The sequence below is a fragment of the Polypterus senegalus genome, chromosome 14, assembly GCF_016835505.1.
Source record: "Polypterus senegalus isolate Bchr_013 chromosome 14, ASM1683550v1, whole genome shotgun sequence".
In the NCBI taxonomy this organism is placed as follows: Eukaryota; Metazoa; Chordata; class Cladistia; order Polypteriformes; family Polypteridae; genus Polypterus; species Polypterus senegalus.
In genome coordinates, this window is record NC_053167.1 from 11135996 (window position 1) to 11158329 (window position 22334).

The following is a 22334-nucleotide window of genomic DNA, read 5'->3' on the forward strand; positions in this document are numbered from 1 at the left end:
CCAGACACCTGCCTCTCTTGTTGACTCCATGCAGTGCCAGTCATCTGACTAACTGAAAAACACATCACACATGCGACTGGACATGAGAATAAAGTGACACAGTGACATGGAACAAAATGACAAATGAATATGTAATATCTGTGTATTTGGAATTGCATTGTTTTGTTTTGACAACATTCATATTTTAATTCAGTAGTGTGAGATACACTAGACAATGCATGCAGACATACAAAATGCACTTGTAGGTGAACTAAATATTTTTTGTGATGTTTTAATGCAAAATGTGAGTTGTGGACACCAACATTTTGTAAATGTTTAGGCAAAACAAGCTTATTCAGTTTGTTTGGGTTGAAATAAGCTATGAGAATAAACGTTAGAAAGCATGAGTAGCTCTCTGCCATTTTCATTTTGTAAAAGTAGCTCTCAGGGGAAAAAAGGCTGGACGCCATTTTCCTCCACCTTAATACACAGCCTCCCTCACACTTGACAGTCTGGATACGCCACTTGATCCACAATTCTAGCCTGGATGCATGGCCTCACTCATCCTAGATACACCATTTTATGTTCTCTGACTTGGATACAAAGCACCACTTGGACTACCTGGCCCTCTTACATCAATGGCCGACAAACAGGGTCTTATTCACACTTAACCTACAGTAAATGCAGTATTATTTCTGAGATACACAGCCTTACTCACTAGTCCAGTCTGGGTATACTTCCTTCTTTCTAACACCACAGCTTCACATACACTAACAACCTAGTCCAACATGGATACATGGCCTCATTCCATTCTTCACACCCCAAATAACATGTAGTCTAGCCTGGCTACTCAGCAACGTTTCCATATATTCACCCTTGCACACATCCTCACACTCATTGACCCAGTGCACCGATTCATTCACAATAGCCCGGTCTACTCACTGCTGGATAAGGAGCTTGACAAGGTTGCTGTGTCCACAGGTGGCTGCCGCATGCAGTGGGGTCCATAGTTCGTTATCCTTGGGATTCACGTTAGCGCCGTAATTGAGAAGTGTCTTGACGATGCCTTCATAGTTATCTATACAGCACTGAGAAAGACAAGAACAAACAGTGAGAGCAGACCTGACGAAATCCCAACATGAAGTGGAGCCCAAGTGCTGGTACTGGGGTGCATCCACTCCAACCCTCTTAACCCCTGCAGATAGAAGAAGCCCTGTGATCTGCCACAAGAGAGTACTGAGGTGGTGCTTGGTTTTGAGCTGGACTCCCACCACATGATTAGTGGAGTGTAGATAACAATTGACAATGTAATAAATGTGTAGATGAAGTAGGGGCCCACGGTGGAACCACAGTGAGACAGTGTGCTGTCAAAAATTGACCAAGTGCCAGTCCTCTGAGGGACGCTTCTTCTTGTCATGTATGGTAAAACTTGAAGGTCACATAGCATGTAAAATAGAGCGACCTTTTACAAGTAATGGGCAGTAACGGAGTATTAAATTGGGTTGTGTGGCAGACGACCGGGGACCTTGCCCCACTGGGAAGCCTGGGAGTGGAAGGGCTGGGACAGAGGCAATACCTTCCCTGGAACACGAGAGGACAGCCCCCCTGGTTTGCATCGGGGCCACGAGACTGAAGCTTGGAAGCTCAATCCTGTTGGGGACCAAGGCCACCACCAGGGGGCACTTGAACAATCTCGTAGCCTTGGATTGTAGCACTTCCACCACACCAGGAAGTGCTGCAGGAAGAGCGTCAGGGAGCACATCCGGGTGCAATATAAAGAGGGCTGCCTCACTCCATTCAGGGAGCCGGAGTCGGGAGGCAGAGGACAGAGCTTGCGGGAGAGGAGTGGAGGCTGTAGTTAGAGAGAAGAAAAGAAAAGAAAAGAAAAGAAAAAGGAAAGGACTGAGCACTGTGGGTTTGTGCACTGTGTGTGCTGTGAAGAAAATAATACACGTGTGTTTTGGGGTCTTGTGAGTCTGAGCGTCTATCTGGGTCAGGGCTGAATCTTCCACAGGTGCTACTATAAGGTAACAAGAAAGATCCTGGGAAAGGAATTCAGGGGGTCTAGTGACAATGAGAGAAAACTGGGGCAAGTAGAGAATGGTTATCAAGAATGCCCTTGGGACATTATCATGCAACCTCTCAGTCCTGGAGTGACTCTCAGATGGCCTGGAGGTAGAACCTCTACCAAAGCTATAAATGGCTAAACTACCTCAGGCTTTGAGTGTGATAGTGAACATCATAATGGTAAGTATGACCACAGGTTCTGGGGGGGGAGCCAGTTTTGAATTATTATTATTCATATTCAATTGTAGCAGGCACTGCCCCACAGCCTGATTGCTGCCTGCATGGGGTTTGCTTGTTCTCCCCGTGACTGTCCTGGGTCTTACTTTGCAAAAAAAACCTAACCTAAAATTTGCAATGTTAGGTTAACTGGAGTCTCTAAATTGGTCCTGTGTGAGTGTGGGAGTTTCCCCTCTAATGGCCTGGCATCACACTATACATAGCAGTGGTTCTTAAACTTTTTTTTTCCTTGAAATCTAATTTTCCCTTTTTATGTCTTCAAGACTCTGAATTGTTGCCCTTGGAGAATCGCCAACATAGGTTGTAGAAGAGCAATGGCATTCGCTTAAACAGCCTATCACAAGACACTTCGCAGGGCACTTGGCAAGCTTCATGCGACCTTTTACCTTTGAGTTCTGTTGTGAATTACGACTCTGTGCAACCAAAATTCAGACAATACACGACCCGACAAGGGCTGTGGAGTCGGAGTCGAAGTGTCGGAGTTGGAGACAATTTTGGATACCTGGAGTCGGAGTCGGCAAAAATGTACCGACTCCGACTCCTAATAAATTTAAATTGTAATGAAAAAAAATAGAGCAAGTTCAGATGTCCCATTTCACAAACAATAGTCATAATTAAGTACTTTTCTGGTGTAAGAATAAAGTCCAGTGCATAGTTGTGTTACTACTAGTGTGAAGTTCAGATGAGCTATTATACAAACAGACATTTACATATTGTAATCTGGATTATGGTACATTACAAAAAGTGTTTTCATTTTATTTCAGATATAATGTGTTTAACAAGTTCATTTGAGTGTACACAAGTGTAATGATGTAGGTGGAGGTGTGTGCTATGGCCTGATGTCTGTTCAGGGGTTCTTGACTTTTGTTTAAACTGGCCAATACGGTAGAGAGTCAGCTTCCAAGCCAGTAGTTCTGTGGTTAAATGACGTGTATGTTGCCTTCCTTCAATCAACATGGAAAATACATTAGCATATTAAATACAGAGGAGTCGGAGTCAGAAGTACTGGAAACTAAGGAGTCGGGGTCAGAGTTGAAGGATTTATCTACTGATTCCACAGCCCTGGACCCGACCCATAGTTAAAGAACCTAAGCCCTTAGGAAAGGTTGTTTCTTTGTCCCTCAGTGTTGCCTGGATAGGCTCAAGCCAACATATCCTGAACTGAATTAGGTGGGTTTAATACAGGGTGAGTCAAAATTATGTTAACATCTGAATGGCGGAAACAATTTATTCACAAAACATACTTCTTATGTGCAAGATGATTTACAGGAATGTCCCTACCTGTTGGCCATCATGTTCAACACACAAAAAACAACGAGCTACAGTACCATTTAAAGCCTGGATACACATTTCATGGGGAATAGATGATACCACAGTCCGTATTCTGTCCTTCAGGTCATTGATATCACAAACTTTCCTGCTATACACACACTCCTTCACCATTTCCCATAACCAGAAATTACAGAATGTCAAATCAGGGGAGTGTGGAGGCCATGGCAATGGTCCACCATGACCTATCCATCGACCTGGAAAGGTGTGGTTGAGATAAAAATAATCCATTAGTGTTAAAATAATTTTGACTCACCCTTTATTTAAGCAGTGATGCTGTATTTCTTAACCTGAGCACAAAGCCTACTAAAGAAAAAAATCAAGAGCTTTCTGACATAAAGTTAAGTGTAGTGAGGGGTTCCATGTTCTCAGCCACTATCCTTCATATTTTTGTTTTGGGACCATCTAACATTTCATCTTGAACTCAAATGTGTAAATGGATTGTTTTGATAAAGAAGCACATGTAGATATTCATGCACACATGGTCACACACACACACACACACCCACAGTCATGCATTTATGTGGGAACAGCCATTTGATTGTCGGGCATCAATGACACGTTTATCCATCTATTTTCTGAACTCATTTGATTTTCTTCCTTGCTCACCCATAAGTACAAGGAAAGTACAAAGAATCACAGAGTATGGTCAAACATCAACCTACTTAAACTAACTTGGACATCTATGGGTTATATGAAGAAACCAAAGTTAAAGTCACAGGGACACAGGGAGAGCATGCAGAATTCACACAAAATGGAACGGGAGTCTCTGGATCTGTAAGGCAGCAGACTAACCACCGCTCAACCCTCAGACACACATGCAGCACACTCCTCTGCTTCCTCACACCCACACGCACACCCATACACACACCTCATCCTGTCTAATTTTTATGCCTAAACTTCACAGCCTTCTCTGTAATCCCCATTAGAGAACACAACCCGAAGGAGATTAAGGAAAGAATGCGACCCACCCTGAGTCTGAAAGCACGGCCTGTTCAGAAAGTAGATTACGCCTTCACACAGAATAAACAAGATGTCCAGTGTGCCAGGTCAGCTAAGGATCACACCCTTGGCCAGAACAGTAGAGGCAGCGTGACTCCCACTATATGTGAATAGAGGCCTTGTCCAGTTATAAAAAAAAAAAAGACAAACAATACCCATGTCCTTGATATTATTTAATGGCCAGTGTGGGGCACTGAAAGGGGAGAAAGGACCCAGTAATCACAAGGAAATGTCCAGATAACAGAAGGCCGCTCAGCCAATGCATTATGTGGTGCCTAGTCCAAGAGACTGCCAGTTGTCAGCTGTCAAGTGTAAGCCCCAGCCAGCTGTCTTCTTCAGGTCGTATCACCCCTTTACCAGTTATGTGCCAGTCATGATTTTAAATCAGGCACCACCCAGTCTCCATTCTACTGTATGTATCAAATTATTACTACTGATTATTTCCGTTCTGAAAATTATTATGGTGTTTCTCAGGCATCACATTCATTTTCTAAAACCAGGCCTCACATCTCGAGGTAGAAGACTCCTGTTTATCACGAATTGACCTTCATGCCTCATTAACTTCATTCAGTCATGTTTCATTTACATGTCTCCCCCTCACTTCTCACTTTCCTTTCTGCATTCGAGTTTTCTTTCTTAGACAGGCTGTTTTTAAAGTATACAAATATGCTAAGAGTGAAGCACAGCTTTCCACCGGTCACTAATGTTCACAAATCAGCCTTGGTGTTGTGCCTCTCATGTTAGAGGAGCTGTGAATGCCACCTTTGATGGTCATGCAGGCGACTGAGGAATTATGCAGGACAGAATCAGAGCTGGGCTGTGCTCTTGGTGACAGGATGGGGGGCCCACACTGGCAGAAGCATCAGTGTAGTGGCAAGAACACCATTCGGTGCAGTATATCCTATGTGTAAATTTTGTGTCATGTGGGGGCAACAGCATTAACAAAAACAACAACAACAACATTTCTTTCTATAGCACATTTTCATACAAGCAATGTAGCTCAAAGTGCTTTACATGATGAAGAAAGAGACAAATGACAAAATGAATAATTAAAATTAGGGAACACTAATTAACGTAGAATAAAAGTAAGGTCCGATGGCCAGGGAGGACAGAAAAAACAAATAAAAACTCCAGATGGCTGGAGAAAAAATAAAATCTGCAGGGGTTCCAGGCCATGTGACCACCCAGTCTGCTCTAGGCATTCTACCTAACATAAATGACCTCAATCAGTCCTCATTGTATTCAGGGTTCTCATGGAAGAATTTGAAGATGATAGTCATGTGGACTTCTGCCCTTTAATCCATTAATGTAGGGACATCATGGTGCTTTGATCAGGAGCAATCCCTAGGCTGAGCAGGAACAGGCTGGCCAGAACGTAGCTCCATTAGGCATTTGGACCACATATCCAGAGTGGATCAGCAGGGGCCACACTCTGTGTCTCATTGTGGACTCAAACCTGCTTAATCCAGTTCAGGATTGCTGTGGGCCAGAGCTTAACCTGGCAACGTACCAATATTCACCAGACATACCACCTGCACTTCAGAACAGCTTATCCACCTGAAGCTAAGCAAGTTTGGGAACTGTCAGTACTTGGTTGGGAGACCATTTAGGAAAAGCTTGGGTTACTACTTAAAGGGGGGCGCTTACCCTGAGGTCTGTGTGTGGATCCCAATGTCCAGTACCATGACGGACACACTGTGCTGTAAAAACTGGCTCTGTCCTTCAGATGAGACACAAAACTAAACTGAGATCCATACTCTTTGTGGTCATTAAAAATACCCCTGGGCATCCTTCGTAAAGAGTAGGGTGTTTCTGACGTTATAGCTAAATCATCTATCATGGCCCAGTCATCTTGCCCCCCTAATCATCCCATGTCCCTTATTGGTTATCCATCTCTCACCACTACACCGGCTGATAACTAACGTGTGGTGAGCATACTGGCACAACATGGCTGCTGTCGCATTATCCAGGTGGATGCCACACATTAACTGCCATCTATGTAAAGCCCTTTGAGTGTCTTGAAAAGCGCTATATAAATGCATTGTCTTCTTCTTTTTCAACACTGGCCACTAGCCCACAGCAGAGCTCACACACACACACAGTGGCCTAATTATAACCTCTTCAGACATCGGGAGAACATGCAAACTGCACAAAGACAACATTCAATATCCATGAGGCAGCGGCATAACCATGTCGTTTGCTGCACAACATTCATTTTGTAATCCACTACGTCCTGGTCAGGATCACAAGGAACTGGGGTCTGAAACGTGTTTGTCATAGCAGTCAGAGTACTGGAGAATCAGACACAATGACTGATGGATCACTTCAGCCAATAACTAATTATAGAACTGAGAGTGGTCTAGAGACCACATCCTTGCATCTCACCGTGTAGCACAATGTGGCTTGGTGCTGCAGAGTGGTCCACACTAACAATGGTTGACAGTCAAAGTAGCAATCAACCCTGTAACGCTAGATGGCGCTATACCAGCGCTTAACCTGACACACAGACACTGACAACACGTTTTATAAAACCACAAAGATGTATTTTAATTTCTTTTACCTTCTTGCAGTGTGCCTTCAAAGCACCGCAGCCACAATAAACACAATTCTCTTCTCCACTACACCTCCCAGCAAGCTCTGTCACACTCCTCCTGACTCCAGCTCCCTTGCTAGGTCTCCATCAGTCCTCGACCCGAAAGTGCTTCTTTCCTTCTGTCCACATGACTCATCGGCACTTCCGGGTCAGATGGAGAATTATATTTTTCTCGTGACTTGGGAGTACTTTCAGGCTATAAATCTGGTAGAGTCCTTCTGTTCCTTTGCAGCTCCCCCTGACGGCACCCACGGCACCCAACAGGGCTGCGCAACTGAACTCCAAGATCCAGAATGCCCTGCGGGAATCTGGGGCACTGCCAGACCTCAGGGAATCTGCCATCTAGCGTTTTGGGGGCGGCAGTGACTAGGAAAAGCTGCCTTCCCCCATCCTTCCATCACATGGGCATCCCGGCCGTGATGAGCTACCGGCCGTCAGCCGCAACCCGTAATCTGGCCCTTCAGAGCAAACATGGCTTTGCAGTTTATAAAGATGAGGCAACTAGATTACCTTACAACCAATATGAGACGGACCTTTTTTTTTTATTTCTACTACTACTCTACTACAAAATTTTACAGTTCACAGCCATATTAGTAACACTTCAGAATCAGGACTTTAAGTTCAAGTATATTGTCACATACAAATAGTACAATGAAGTTCTAACTTGCATGTTTCCTCATACACTGAATGTAACACAACTATATGAAATATAAACAAGAACTTGCACTATATTTGTTACTATGACTGCCTGTTCATTATGTCCATTGAATAGAAGTTATTGGTGAATTTACTTGCATGAGTGCCAATGGTCCTGTCTTGTTTGCCCAAAGGGAGGAGTGAGAAAAGCAGCTGTGCAGGATGGCTGTGGACCTTAATACTCCTGTTTGCCTTTCTAAGGCACAGAGTGTTGTTTATGTTCTGAACAGAAGGCAGCTGGGTGCCAGTAACATTCAGTGCCGCCTTCACCACCGTCCTCTGTGCCATGTGGTCTTTAGCTGAGCAGGTGCCATACCAGGATGTGATGCCGCCAGTGACGACGGTCTCCACTGTGCACCTACAGAAGGTGGTGGTAACAAATGGAGAAATGTGAGCTGCCATCACGCATCTGCTTAAGGGCCTTCTATAGCACATCAGTGAGTCACTTATTGATAAATTACACACACTGAGCCTTGGCAAAAATGTTGCTATGTTGTTGTAAGTGCCAGAAAAAGGCATTATACCGTTGGTAACTTTATTTCAAAGTACCATTGGTGCGTTGTCTTATTCAAAGTGTTTGTTAAGGTCAGCAGTAACTGACTGATAAATCGCCTACACTTTTAAAACAAACAGACGCCAAAGTGGTTCTTCACAAATGACGCTTCCAGAAAGAGTGTTTTTTTTATTTTTTATTAACAGACTCCATAAATAGCCACGTTTCCATTAATCTCCTTAAAGCGCATTTTGAAATTGCGAAACAAAAAAACAGTAATGGAAACACGTGCATTTCAAAAAAACTCTCATAAGTCGCTTGCTTGAGGTTTTTTGTCAGTTCATTTGACAAAGCAATAATTCATGCAACTACAATGAAAATACTTTTCTCGCATTTGGGCCACATGACGTGATGTACATTTTCAAATACCTGGGCAAATGTGATGTGGGGAATACAGCAGCATCCTGAGCACTACCAGGTGACCCAACACAAATGCCCCTGATTGTTAATCTGTTGTCAACGGCCGCCTGCAGGACAATTGATGTCAAACCTTTGCTGTTAACATAATCCCGATACCCATCACTTGGTGCATGAATAGGGATATGTGAGTCGTCGACTGCACCATACACCTGAGGTATTTTGTGTGCCTCGTAATTGCTCCGTGAAATCTGCCATACCTCTTCCACCTCAGGTAAGGTGATGCACTGCTTCATTAGTTTGGGGGATATGGCCTGACTCACATGGTGGTTTTGTTCACATCGAAAGTCTCAGCAACAGACCTGTACTCTGCACAGGTAGCCATTTTATAAAGTGCTATGGCCATGTGTTTCTGGGCCAGGACTGGCTCCCTCATGTATGCTATGGTAGGGGATGCAAAAGGGCCTATGGCCCTGTGTAAGTCCATGAATGTTGAGCTGCTCATCCTTCAATTTTATACCCACAGCTCCTTAGTATAATCACTGTGGATAATTCCAAAGAAATCCTTCCACCAAACCTAGGGAGTTTGCCTTTCCTTTATTGCATTCACTTGCTCTCATCACCTCCGATTAAAAACGAACACGACAATTGCAGGCGCAATTGAAACACCAGAACCAACACCCATTATATCGGTCGCCATTTTTAATTTCAGGTAATAAAACAAACTTCATTCGCATAAACTCACTCAGTGGAAGCACAGACGATTCGCATTTGTGTTTTGTCGACTTTTCAGAATTTTGCTTCTGTTTTGCGCATAACCCCAGTGGAAACACGGCTAGTAACAGGTTTGTGAAAAAGCAGGGGGTTCCGGATTTGAATGGACTCTTGCTGCATACAATTACGGAAGCAAGGAGAGGACGTGCAATATCTTTATTTTTTAAAATTGTTTCCTCGAGATAACAGAATAATTTTATTGAGATCTCATGAAAACAAAAGATCTTGTTTAATATTTAATGTTTAGCTTATCGAAGCCACGTCCTGTTTGAAATGGCAGAAGAGTAGAACTGTTTTGATCAGCACATCACATTTTTGTTCAATCAAGGGCTGACGCAGGCTGAAATATGTTTATACCTTAGTTTAGAAAATAATAACGTTAGTATCCGTCATTTAAGAAGACGATTAGCAAGGCTTCAGCTGTATAGGCGTCGCAATCTAAGCGAGCCTGATGCCAGGAGCAATGGTTAAGTTTAGTTTTCTCGACATTGTGATAAAATTATTCCATTATCTCAAGAAAACAATTTTTCTTTTTCTCAACATCTTGATAAAATTATTCCTTTATCTCCAGAAAATAAAGTTCGTTTCCTCAAGATCTCGATAAAATTAGTCTGTTATCTTAAGGAGGCAAGTTAAAAAATAACGATATATCACGTCCTCTCTTGGCTTCCGTATTACAATAACTCAGGCCAAGTTCAGGTTTTTTTGATCTGTTGGGTCCTGCTAGGTCACCTACTGTACATTAAAGATTTCTGTTTTGACCACATATTAAGAACCTTTTCAAGCCTAAAGAACTGAATGTATATGTAAAGAACCCTTCCCAGAATGAAATGGTTCTGTGCCCAGCAATGTTTCGATGCAGAGCCACACAACCCAGTAAAGTATCATTTATTAAGAGTGTCGGTAGTCTTTGTTCCAAAGTGTCACTTGTGTATTTTTTAGCCATGGTAGCACTCCTTCACTGATTACAAACAGGCCCTTGTACAGCCTCTCAGATCACACAGACGACACCATTAGTGCTCTGCTGGCTATGTGTTAGACATGTCTAACCAACAAAGACAACCACGAGACGAAGTGCACTGGACAGTTGCACTGTCAATTACAAATATGAGAAAAATCACTTCCACAATTTAGAAAAGTTAGCAACATATTTAAAAAATAATAATAATACCTACCTTAAAAATGAATACATTAGTATTGTTTTTTCAACAAGAAAGGTGATACATTATCCAAGGCTATTTCTTCATATACATCTTATATATAAATGTCTACACATGAAAATGTGTGTGTCTGTTCAGCCCGGAAGTGAGAGGTGGAGTCTGGGTAAAGGATCTGCCTCCGAAGGAAACAGAAAACTCGCTTAGCTTAGCTGCTAATAACACAAGTGAGGCGAGCCGGTCGGTAAAACGAAACCTCTGAAGAAAGGCAAACCCACTTAGCCACTAACATCGGCAAATCAGTATCTCTTTTCCTGCTGCCACTAATGCACAAGTGATGCGAGCACATCGGCAAAACGAATCCTCTTAGGAGGGAGGCAGCTAGCGTAGTTCCTTTCAATTACCTGACATCTCTACATTTTTCCTAGTTTTTAGGGTTAGGGTTTTTAGGGAAACTATTTTAATAGTTTCTAGGACCCCATGCTTTTTACAGCATGGGCATACACAGCTAGTTAGATTATAATTAATTATTCTTAAAAATGTTTTCTCTGTTTATAAATGCTTGTTTTTATATATGGACTTCATTTTGTTCATGTTTATTTTGTGAATAGCAGTTCTTTAACTTTAAGGCTGATTGTTGTTTTTCCGGGCGGCACGGTGGCACATTGGGTACCGCTGCTGCCTCGCAGTTAGGAGACCTGGGTTCGCTTCCTGGGTCCACCCTTCGTGGAGTTTGCATGTTCTCCCCGTGTCTGCGTGGGTTTCCTCCCACAGTCCAAAGACGTGCAGGTCAGGTGGATTGGTGATCCTAAATTGTCCCTAGTGTGCACTTGGTGTGTGTGCACCCTGTGGTGGGCTGGCGCCCCGCCCGGGGTTTGTTTCCTGCCTTGCGCCCTATGTTGGCTGGGATTCGCTCCCTGTGACCCTGTAGTTGGGATATAGCGGGATGGATGTTGTTTTTCTTACTTTTTTATTTTCATAATTTAACAAAGGCAATGCATGTCTTCTGAAGTGGAGAAGCTGGGCTGGCCATTCTCTGTTTCAGGCCTGTGTTTTTTACCTGCAGCAGTCTCAGCAGGACATATACAGTAAATGACTAAATTTATAGTACTAGCTAGTGAACGTATTGGCATACTCTGGGGGGTTTACAAACACAGGACCTCTGATCGGTCACATCTTGTGAAAAGAAAATCAAATCTGCAGTGTGGATTATTTCTTCCTGCAGCTCTACACGTGTAGGATTGGGAAGTGAATTAGCTATGGAAGTTCTTGCATTTAGAAAAGGCATGTTTGTGTTAAATGCATTCAGATTTTCATAATCAAACAGAAACAGATGGCAATAATAAAGAAATGTGTATGTCTAATACACAAAGGAATTTCAAAGACTTGTAAGAGAAAGAGTAATGAATAGAAAAGCAAGCTTCTACAATTATGCTCCCCTAAACTGGAATACAGAAAGAGAGGAAACTCAACTGATAATCCTTGGCTGTAATCGTGGAGAATCAGAGCGTGACAATATCAGATCTCGACTGGGAGACATTGAGAAATTGTTAAAAAAGATTGCACAGTGGAATTAGGCCAATACTAAACGTTATAAACATAACACCACCCTCCATCCCGAGAGCATCATTCCTATCATGAAATGTGGTGGCAGCATCATGCCATAGAATGATAAAAATAAAACACAGTGAAGGCCTGGAGGAAAACCTGCTGCTGTAGGCAAAACGAAGACTCGTGTACCAGTAGGGCAAAGACTCAAAGCACATGGCCACCGGAGAGGTTTAAAAATGAAAATCAATGGCCTGAATTGAAACTCCATCGGACTGAGAAGACAAGGCCAGAGTTGAATAAACGTGAGTCACTAATGGCAGTCATCTAACTTGAGCAAGATGGGCACAAATGACCATGCCCAGAGGTCCAAAGCTGGTAGAAACAGAACCCTTCAAAAAATATCCTGTCAAAAGCTGCTCCTGTCAGATATTGACCGAACACATTTATCGCCTTCTGCTAATGTGCTTGTAATTCATGTTTTTTTTTAAAAGTATTGCATAGTTTGTTTTAATGTTTAGCAAAGGAAAAACACAATGGAGTGTAAAATTTCCAAGGGAGGGTCAATCATTTTTATAGCTATACATTTCCTGTATGTATCCAGTGAATTAATGAAAATCAAAGAATAAGAACAGACTGCACTTTGTTTCACCAATTCAAAGAATGACATAGCGTATTTACACGATCATTTACCTTGTTGCCAGTCTCTTATACTTGAATTGTTCATGTGATAAGCGTCAATGGGCTTCAGCCGCGCTATCAGTGTTCTCATAAGTCTAATTGATTAACTGAACATTAGTGGTGACTGAATGATTATTAAACATGTCATGCCAGGGAGGGGCTGCATGACCAGTTAGCCTTCATCCTCCCAAATGTGACTTGAGCCAAAACAGGCCGTCTTGCGAATATACATTACAGGGTTAAGGGCATGCGTGAGCCTCAAACATACAGAAACCTGGCTGGAGTGAGAAACCTAGCGTCATTCACATATTGTTTAGGTCCCAAAAGTGTGCCAGAGGATTAACGTAAGAACAGATATGATCAGGAGATGAAAACAAGCGAGACATAACAGGGCTGGAAAACTGTCCAATCAAATCAAACTAGGACAAGCTAGATACTCAAAAAACAGAGGGACAAGACGTTCTGTTAAAACAAAATTGAAACCAAGAATAGAATGCTACCACTTGGGCCTTCGTGAAAAGGACCGAACTAACACCACAAAGAATTTGAAAAGATAATGCAAAGTGCGATCGCCAGAATGTTCGTAGCGTCACTTTCTTCCCTGTCTTCAGTGCAGCAATGGAGGTCACATGACCTTCAAAAGGGTGATGCGTAAATAGCCATGTTAACTAAATGAATCTTTATAATCTTAATTCCAAAGTTAAAAAAACATTAGAATATGTGTAAAATGTAAATAAAAACAGAATGCAATGATTTGCAAATCTCATAAACCCATATTTTATTCACAATAGAACACAGAAAACATATCAAATGTTTAAACTGAGAAAAGAATAAGGTCATTTTGAATTTGATGGCAAAAAAAAAGTTGGGCCAGGGCCATTTTTACCACCGTGTAGCATCTCCTGTTCTTTAAATAAAAGTCTGTAAACGTCTGGGAACTGAGGAGACCAGGTGCTTCTTATCTGATATAGGATTCTAGCTGATCAACTGTCCTGGGTCGTCTTTGTTGTATTTTTCACATCATCATGCACCAAATGTTTCTACTGGTGAAAGATCAGGACTGAAGGCAGTCCAGTTCAGCACACAGACTCTTACTATGAAGCCATGCTGTCGTATCAAAGACAGTATGCAGTTTAGCATTGTCTTGCAGAAATATTCAAGGCCTAACCTAAAAGAGATGTCTGGACGGGAACATATGTTGCTCTAAAACCTTTATATACTTTTCAGTACTGATGGTGCCTTTCCAGATATTTAAGTTGCCAATTCCATAGGCACTAATGCATCCCCATACCATCAGAGATGCAGGCTTTTGAACTGAGTGCTGATTACAAGCCTGTTGGTCCCTCTCTTCTTTAGTCTGCTGTCCATGTTTTCCAAAAAAAAATTTCAAATTGCTTACCAGAGATCAGTTTTCCACTTTGCCTCACTCCATTTTAAATTAGCTTTGGCCCAGAGAAGATGGCAGTATTTCTGGATCATGTTCACATATGGCTTCTCCTCTGCATGATAGAACTTTAACCTGCACAGTGTTCACAGACAATGAAGTGTTCCTGAGCCCTTGCAGCGAGTGATTTCCATGACAGAATCAGGCCTGTTTTTAATGCAGTGCTACCCGAGGGCCCGAAGATAACTGGCATCCAATACTGAATTTTAGGCATTGTCTCTAGCACAGAGATCTCTCCAGATTTTCAGAATCTTTTGATATCATGTACTGTAGATGACAAGATATTAAGTCTTTGCCGTTTTATGTTGAACATTATTCGGTAAGTGTTCCACAATTTGTAGACAGTTTTTTGCAGACTGGTGAACCTTTACTCATCTTTACTTCTGAGAGACTCTGCCTCTCCAAGATGCTCTTTTTATACCCAATCATGTTACTGACCTGTTGCAAAATCTTCCTCCAGCAGTTTCTTTAGTACCACTTACTTTTACAGCCTTTGTTGCCCCTGCCCCAACTTTTGAGATGTTGCCGTCATCAAATTCAAAATGAGATAGTAAAATGTTTCACTTTCAATATTTGACATGTTTTCTATGTTCTGTTATGAATAAAATGTGGATTTATGAGATTTGCAAATCATTGCATTCTGTTTTCTCTCTATTCTAAAAGAAAATCTTGAGACGAGACAAAACTATTTCCAAGAGATTTTTTCATGTCCAGCCCTCCTCTTAACCATTTCTGGTTAACACCCCACACCCACGGTACTCTTACCTCTCATTCGTGTGAATGCTTTTGTCAGACACAGTTCCTGCGCTCTCAGCTCTTATAGATTTTTACGTTTTCCTCACTTTAAGTTCCCAATAAAAAAATGGGTTATCAACAGAAGAAATGAGTACACGGGCAATCCTAGCAACAAGAAACAACGAAGTCAAATGAATTAACATGAAAATTGTCGATCTGTTACATGGCAAATTGGTTAAATGCGTATCAATAGACTGTGCTGAAACAGTAGGTGGTGATTGTGCACAAAATGAAAACATCAACTTACAATATCCCGTAGAATATCTATAACCGTTAACACCGTCCGGTCTTCCACCAGCCGAATTACTCTTGAAAGAAGGATGTATCGTTATGTCATTGCGTTAATTTATGTATGAGTGATTGGCTATGCAATAGGACAAGATTAGTTGTATTCAAAATTGGTCGAACAATTCTGACATATAAAATTTCAACAGGCAACAAGAAAGGTAATGTAGTACATTGTCCATTAGATACCAAAGGAAATCTTGATATGCCATTCGTATTAAAACATTTACAGTCTCCCGTTAGAACAGCTTTTGCTATGACAATTCACAAATCACAGGGACAAACATTCGAAAAAGTCGGTTTATTTATTAGAGAGAAAGAAACGATATTCACTCATGGGCAATTATGCTTTGTGTTGTCATGATGTAACTTCAAATACGGAATCAAAATTCAAAGCAATATTGACGAAAACTTATTTCCAAATATTGTTTTAACTGAAGTTTTATAGTCAAAGTGTAAGTGTAAAAATATTTGCGTATTAATTTCAAAGCCAAACAGAACGAAACCATATAATGCAACGAATACCTCTAATGTAACATGAAACATAATTTTCTTTCAATTTATTACGTTTTACTATTTTTACTATGGTTAATTACTCGCTGTAATGTAAAATAGTTAGGTCTATTATGCATATGTAACAATTCCCTTGAAAATAACAATCTGTTTAAATTGTACATTGCTTCCCCATAAGTGAACGGCAGAGCTACGATGAGGCTGGCACACCGGAGGGTTGGCGAGCAAAGTGAGCAGGGGGCAGAGTCCCCTAACATAATTGGGGGTTATATGTGTGAACAATGATGTCAAAGTTCTGGATCATGAGGAAACCTAGTATAATTTGCGGAAATCAGTTAATAATGTTTTAAATTGCTGGGTCAAGTATAGAAAACACTAGGATGATCACACATAAGATAGTGTTGTTGATGCAAGAAAAAACAATCATAAGAGACATGGGCAATGATGTACAAAGATCTCCGAAAGGCTTCATTGTTTTTCCAGTTTATTCCTGTTCTAGAGGTTTATTTTTTGAGACATTATTGGAAATTGAATGAAGTGTTAGTTATGCAAGCTCAGCTCCATCTAAAATAAGGAGGAAGGTATTGAATTTGGTTACCACCAGAAACACCCAATATGGCTAAAAAGAATAAAAACCAACACAATAAAATTAGAATAAAAATGGAGAAGGTGAATCCAAACCAGAAGAAACACACAAAGAATAGTCAGAAAAATATAGCAGGTGAGGGAGCCCAAAAAAGAAGGGATAGATAAATCATCAAACCAGAAATTCTAGTCAAAAAGTCTTAGCTATCACTAAAAACAGCCATTGCCTAACTAAACTAGAAACACAAAGGTTTGTCTTTAGATATTTTGTTTAGGAATCTAAAAATTTACATGTCAAACAAAATGCACTTCCGTATTTTACAGAAGGAGCAAGATGACGCACGCCATTGTGTGGCCTTTGCATCACTTGGCCATCTACAGTAAACTACCTGGTAAATCAACAAAAGATGTTAAAAATAATAATACTGTGTTATTAATAGCGTGAACACAACACAATGAAAGCAGTGTCATTAGAAACATTACATTTTCAGTAGAGCATTCATGACAGCAGCTAAGCCAATCCCAGATGGATCTTCACACAACTGGGCTGTTGACACAAAAGGGGGAATGGAACTATGGATTCATGCTGTTAGTGCCGAATTCGGTGTCCCTCAGCAGAAATCGAGATTCTTCAGACCACGCTACATTTTTCCTGTCTTCATCAGTTCAGATTTGGTGAGCCTGTGACTACAGCAGTTTCAGCTTTCTGTTGTTGGCTAATCGAGCTGAACCTGGTATGGTTTGCTGCTGTTGTAGCCCATCCACCTCATGTGTGTTGAGCATTCTGAGATGTTTTTCTAATCACCGCAGTTGTAGAGTGTTTGTCTGGGTTACTTGAATCAGGCTGGCCATTGTCCTCTGAATGTTTCTTATCACCAAGACATAATTTTATGCACAGCCCTGCTACCACATGATTGGCTGATTACATAATTGCCTGGATAATAACTTCTTCGTCGAGTCAACACCATTGCTATGTGCCGTTTAAAGCAGTTTATAGTTCTGCATCATGCCGAGCTGTAGTTACAAACCTGCACGATAGCTGATGGTGTTTGTAGCACGCTAGAAAAGCAAATGATCCACATAAATGCAGTCAGTTTCTGTCCTCCAGGATCACCACTACACACCTCTGGCTACACATTTTCTTCCATATGTGAACATATTTGTCCCTCTCATTTGTTCACTTTTTCATACATTTGCCGACTTACAAAAGAGAAGATGAATGGAAGCGCTACCAAACAGGCCAATCTGAGTCGTAGCCATCTGCAATGGGTTCACGTCAACATTTATGAGAAGGTTCACGCCAAGCTACACTGTAACAGTGCCACTGGTGGCATGGACTATGGCATAGGTTCAACAGAGATGTATAGTATAAATCAGCCTTAAATGTGTCTGTGTGATCCAAGTATGCTGTGCATGTACAAAAAAATAAGTTGATAAACTTTCAACCATTATTTCTTCGTTTCTTATTTTTGTTGGCATACACAAAAAGAAGTATAATGCCAGTGGTTGTGGTCCTTACAGTGGCTTATAGTTTATGGTTTCTGTCAGCCTGGTAGATTACCAGGTTATGTGAACCGGGCCTTGTCAGTGTCGTGATACTTGCTGGCCTTCTCCAGTGATGCTGGATTTTTAAACCACAGTGGATGTGATGAATGACCCTGACACCAAGTGACCAGTCAAGTGACAGATGAACGATACCCAATGACCGAACTAGCGTACTCTGGACTGACTAGGCGTACAAATGAGGAGGAGCTGTGATGATCCTTTAGTTGTCACACTCTGTTTCATTTTAACCTGCTGCTTGGTTTACAAAGAGGTTTACAAAGAGGCTTACCTGATGCAGCGCCGTCAGCCCATCTTCATTGCACAGGTCAGGATTCACGCCATTCTTCAGCAGGTAGCGCACTAGGGAGAAGGGAAAGGAGACATGAAATGCGGCCTGGCATACACCCAACACTCCCTCAATTACACACTAAGAGGCACTGAATGAAAAATGGCTACACCTTGACAGACAGATTTGTGTTCTATTTTGTAAACTGTTTGTGGACACAAGTGGTGTCACTGGTTAGCAATTTTTCACACGGGTTCTGGCCTTTGTCAACAACGACGAAGTACACAATCCTATCTGATCAGGTTCTGGATGTTGATCTTGGCAACAACAAGGCAGGAAATCACTGAGGGCAGGAAGATGATCCAGCACAGAGTAGAAACAGACGCCTCTCACGCTGTCATCAAAGCAACTACCTAACTGTTAGACAGCACAGGAACATGGGGTGGTCGTGCAGCAGACTCCACACAGATGACACCCACAAACCCTGGAGTGTTAAGATGTGTGTTCTTATCTCACTCTGCCTTCCGTTCTGGTTTTGTTTAGACAAGGCTGCTTTGGAAGCCTTTGTAGTGACGTTTCTCAAAATCCCAAAATGCACTTCAACACAGAATTTTAGTTCATTTTACAACATTATAAACCCAAAAACATTAGCATGTTTGTCAAACCTACAGTTACATGTTTTTCAGAAAAAACTTAAAAAAGAAGTTTTTCTCTTTTTGAAATTTTACTATTGTGGTATACATTCATTTGCCCCTGAAAAGTTGCATTCTTAAGTGAAGCACTATATATAAATTAAAAAAATAACAAAAAAACTGTAAACCCAGAAAGCACACTGTGGCACCAGAGGAAACTTGAAATAAAAGCCTTAAAACAGCAGTAGCAATCGGTCAGGTCTTTAGACCCTAATCTCACCATAGAAACCTCCTTGATATGAACTTGGCAACAAGAACTACAATTCTGTGACTAATAAGATCTATTTTGTGTGTGACTGAAGTTAATCCTCTATGAAATAATATTTTTGGCATATTTAGTTACGCTTTATAAAAGCAGTAGTTAGAGCTTGTCCGATAAGAATGATAAGAATAACCGATCTTAATGAAGATACTGAGGAGAAGGAGTAGAAATAGCAAACAGATTTTTAAATGGCCAGGCAAGCTAACTCTAGTGGAGTTTCATAAAGAGTAAGTAAAGAGTATGGACTACATCAGGGCAGCTGATTTGGGTTTGCTGTTAAATAAAATTAAGTTCCATATTTTACCACATCTATTGCTACTCCAAGGGCTTGGCGATATAGTAAAAAATATATCATGATAATTTTTTTCATATCAATCGATATATATCACGATATAAATCAAATCACTATTTCTGTCAAGCTTAAAGGTTCCTTTTTACTCCTAAGTGAGATGTGACGATATCATAAGATTAATTTTAGTTTATATATTCATTTTCTGAACATTCTGATTCCATAATTTTTAATCTGCTGTCACACACGTGCACTTGGAAGTCGACCGAAGGGACCAGAAAACGGCAATTCCACGCCAGGCTAGGGGGCAGCGGGTTACACTAAACCTCTCTTTTCTCTCCGCAGACCAATAATGAGAAATCCTGCCTGTCCCGGCCCCGAGGATGCCACTTCCTGGGAACCGACTATAAAAACCCCTCATCCTCGATACTTGAGCAGTTCTACTTTAGACTCGAATCTGTACACATTATACTAAAACAAACCCTTTTTGCAGTCAGGGAAATTATACGGGTGGCTGCCCCAAACCTTCGTTGTGTGCCCAGTCATTTATTTCACACTCTAATCTGATAACAAAACAATAACTTAATTTGTTTGAGTCACAAAGCCAGGATGCTAAGCTATTAATTAAAAATTGTTTTGTGTTATATCGGACTTGTTTATTGCCTATGAAGTAAAAAAGCTGGGTAAACACTGTCTAAGTGTGGTGATCCCATAACTTTTGCCAGCCGGTGTACACATGCTTGTACTTTACTCCGTGTGGAGTCTTTCCATTGACTCCTGCCTCACTTAATTGTCTGATTTTCTTTACAATAGAAAAGAGCTGACAACAAATAAAGGGTTTTTCCAAGTTTTGATTCTGAGGAAATTCACTTTGTTTAAGTGTAGTTCAGGAAGCAGGCGTACATGTGGTAACACCCTGAGCTTGTCAGTTGGGGATACAAATCAATTGAATGGACAAAAATATCTGTCAAAAGGTGCTTTGGCATTTAGTGCTGCAGCATTTTATGCCGCACTACACACAAGTCAAGGTTTAAATGGACACAAATGGAGCATTTTGCACATGCACATCTCTCTTATAAAAAAAAAATCTTGCGATGAAACGAGATCTTTTGAGACAGAGAGACAAAGAGACACTTTAACATTCTGCAAGACGGTCAAGTCACGTCATACTTACAGCCTTTGGAAGCAAGTCCTGTGGTACACATGCAGAACAGGTTAGAGATAATGGAAGTAGGAAAATTCGAAAGTCTCAAAAAAATGAGAGTAAAGATCGATTAGCACAAACAAACGGAAAATATTGCTCTGTGAAATAACGGAACAGTAAAAAGAGATGGAATAGTGTTTGAGGATGTCTGGGGGAGAAGAGAGACAAGGCAGTGAGGCAAAAGGATAGCTGCTGTACTGGCTTTTAAACGTTCAAAGTGCTGGACAAGATGCAGATCACGCCAGCAGCTGATCGAGCAAAGAGGAGGTAAAAAAAACTATTTGTTTATCATTGTATCACCGTTTAAGAGGGGGTTTGGAGGAGCAGCCACGTCTCCTTGGGGTGCATTCAGCCCCCCTCTTTATAACGGCAAGTAGGGCAAGTGGGGGGGGAAGGGGTTGGCGAGCAAAGCGAGCAGGGGGCAAAGCCCTCTAGTATATATATATACATAGACACATATACCTATATAGGCAATACGCCTTTATGATGCCTCACTGTCACTGCTCTTTTTATCTTTAAGTGTTCTTTCTTTTTATTAAGTCTGCTCTGGGTTGTAGTTGTTTGTTATAATATTAATTTATTCATTTATTGAGCTTCTGTAAAAAGCTAAATTTCCCCCTTGGGACAAATGAAGTACCATCTATTGATCTATCTGTCTAGAGCAGGGGTCTCTGGAGAGCTGACATGGCAGCAGGATTCCATTTGAGCCCTTTTCTTGATTAGTAAAACAATAAACAATAATGAGATACAAAGCAAGCTAATGCATGACCAGTTAACCCGTGTCCATCACACAATAGCTGAAAATAAAGAAGGGTGACAGTCTCTGTAACATTGATCTGCTCAGATCCAGTTAACATTTTGAGGGCACGGCTAGAAAAGTCAGTCAAGAGTTTTGGAAGTGTCTGCTGTGACAGAATAAGAGCAGCAACAGGCTGCAGAATTAAATAATGGATTTAATTAACAGCAAGATTAGACTTTTAACTAAGAAACTAGTTGGAGTGAAACTGGTCAGAGTTTGAGGCGCTGACTTAGCTGGTCATCATTTGGCTCGCTCCACAACTCATTTCAGTTTAAGAGTCGTTAAAGAAAAAAAAATTAAGCAATTCAGAGGATTGAATCTTAAAAAACAAGTTCATTAAAATGAAGGGAAAAGAAATCCATTAACAGCAAAAATGGATCACTAATTAAAAAAAAGGATTAGAATGAAAACCTGAAGCCACAGTTTTGACAACAACCAGCCATTCAGCCCAAAAAGCCTGCCAATCCCCTTCGCCCAACCTTTCCAAAATAGCATAAAGTCAACAATTAAAGGTCCCTAAAGTTAAGGTGACCAGAATTTTTTGGGTCAATCCGGGGACATGTGTGGTTTTGGGGCTAAAGGAGCGTAGACTACTCCCCTTGTATTCCGTGATTGAAGTTCTCCCACCACTACCGATGGAAAACTTTGAGTTTGAGTTTTTT

The 22334-nt window shown here is 41.2% G+C and overlaps 1 protein-coding gene across 1 annotated transcript in view; it reads right to left on the reverse strand.

The window, feature by feature from the left end:
* ppp1r16b (protein phosphatase 1, regulatory subunit 16B) overlaps positions 1-22334 on the reverse strand; it is a 55191-nt gene that overhangs the window by 29806 nt on the left and 3051 nt on the right. The window contains exons 3-4 of the mRNA XM_039735931.1: positions 18430-18534; positions 922-1067 (exon numbers count right to left, since the gene is read on the reverse strand). Coding sequence (XP_039591865.1) covers positions 922-1067; positions 18430-18534 — 251 coding nt within the window. The remainder of the gene's footprint in view (positions 1-921; positions 1068-18429; positions 18535-22334) is intronic.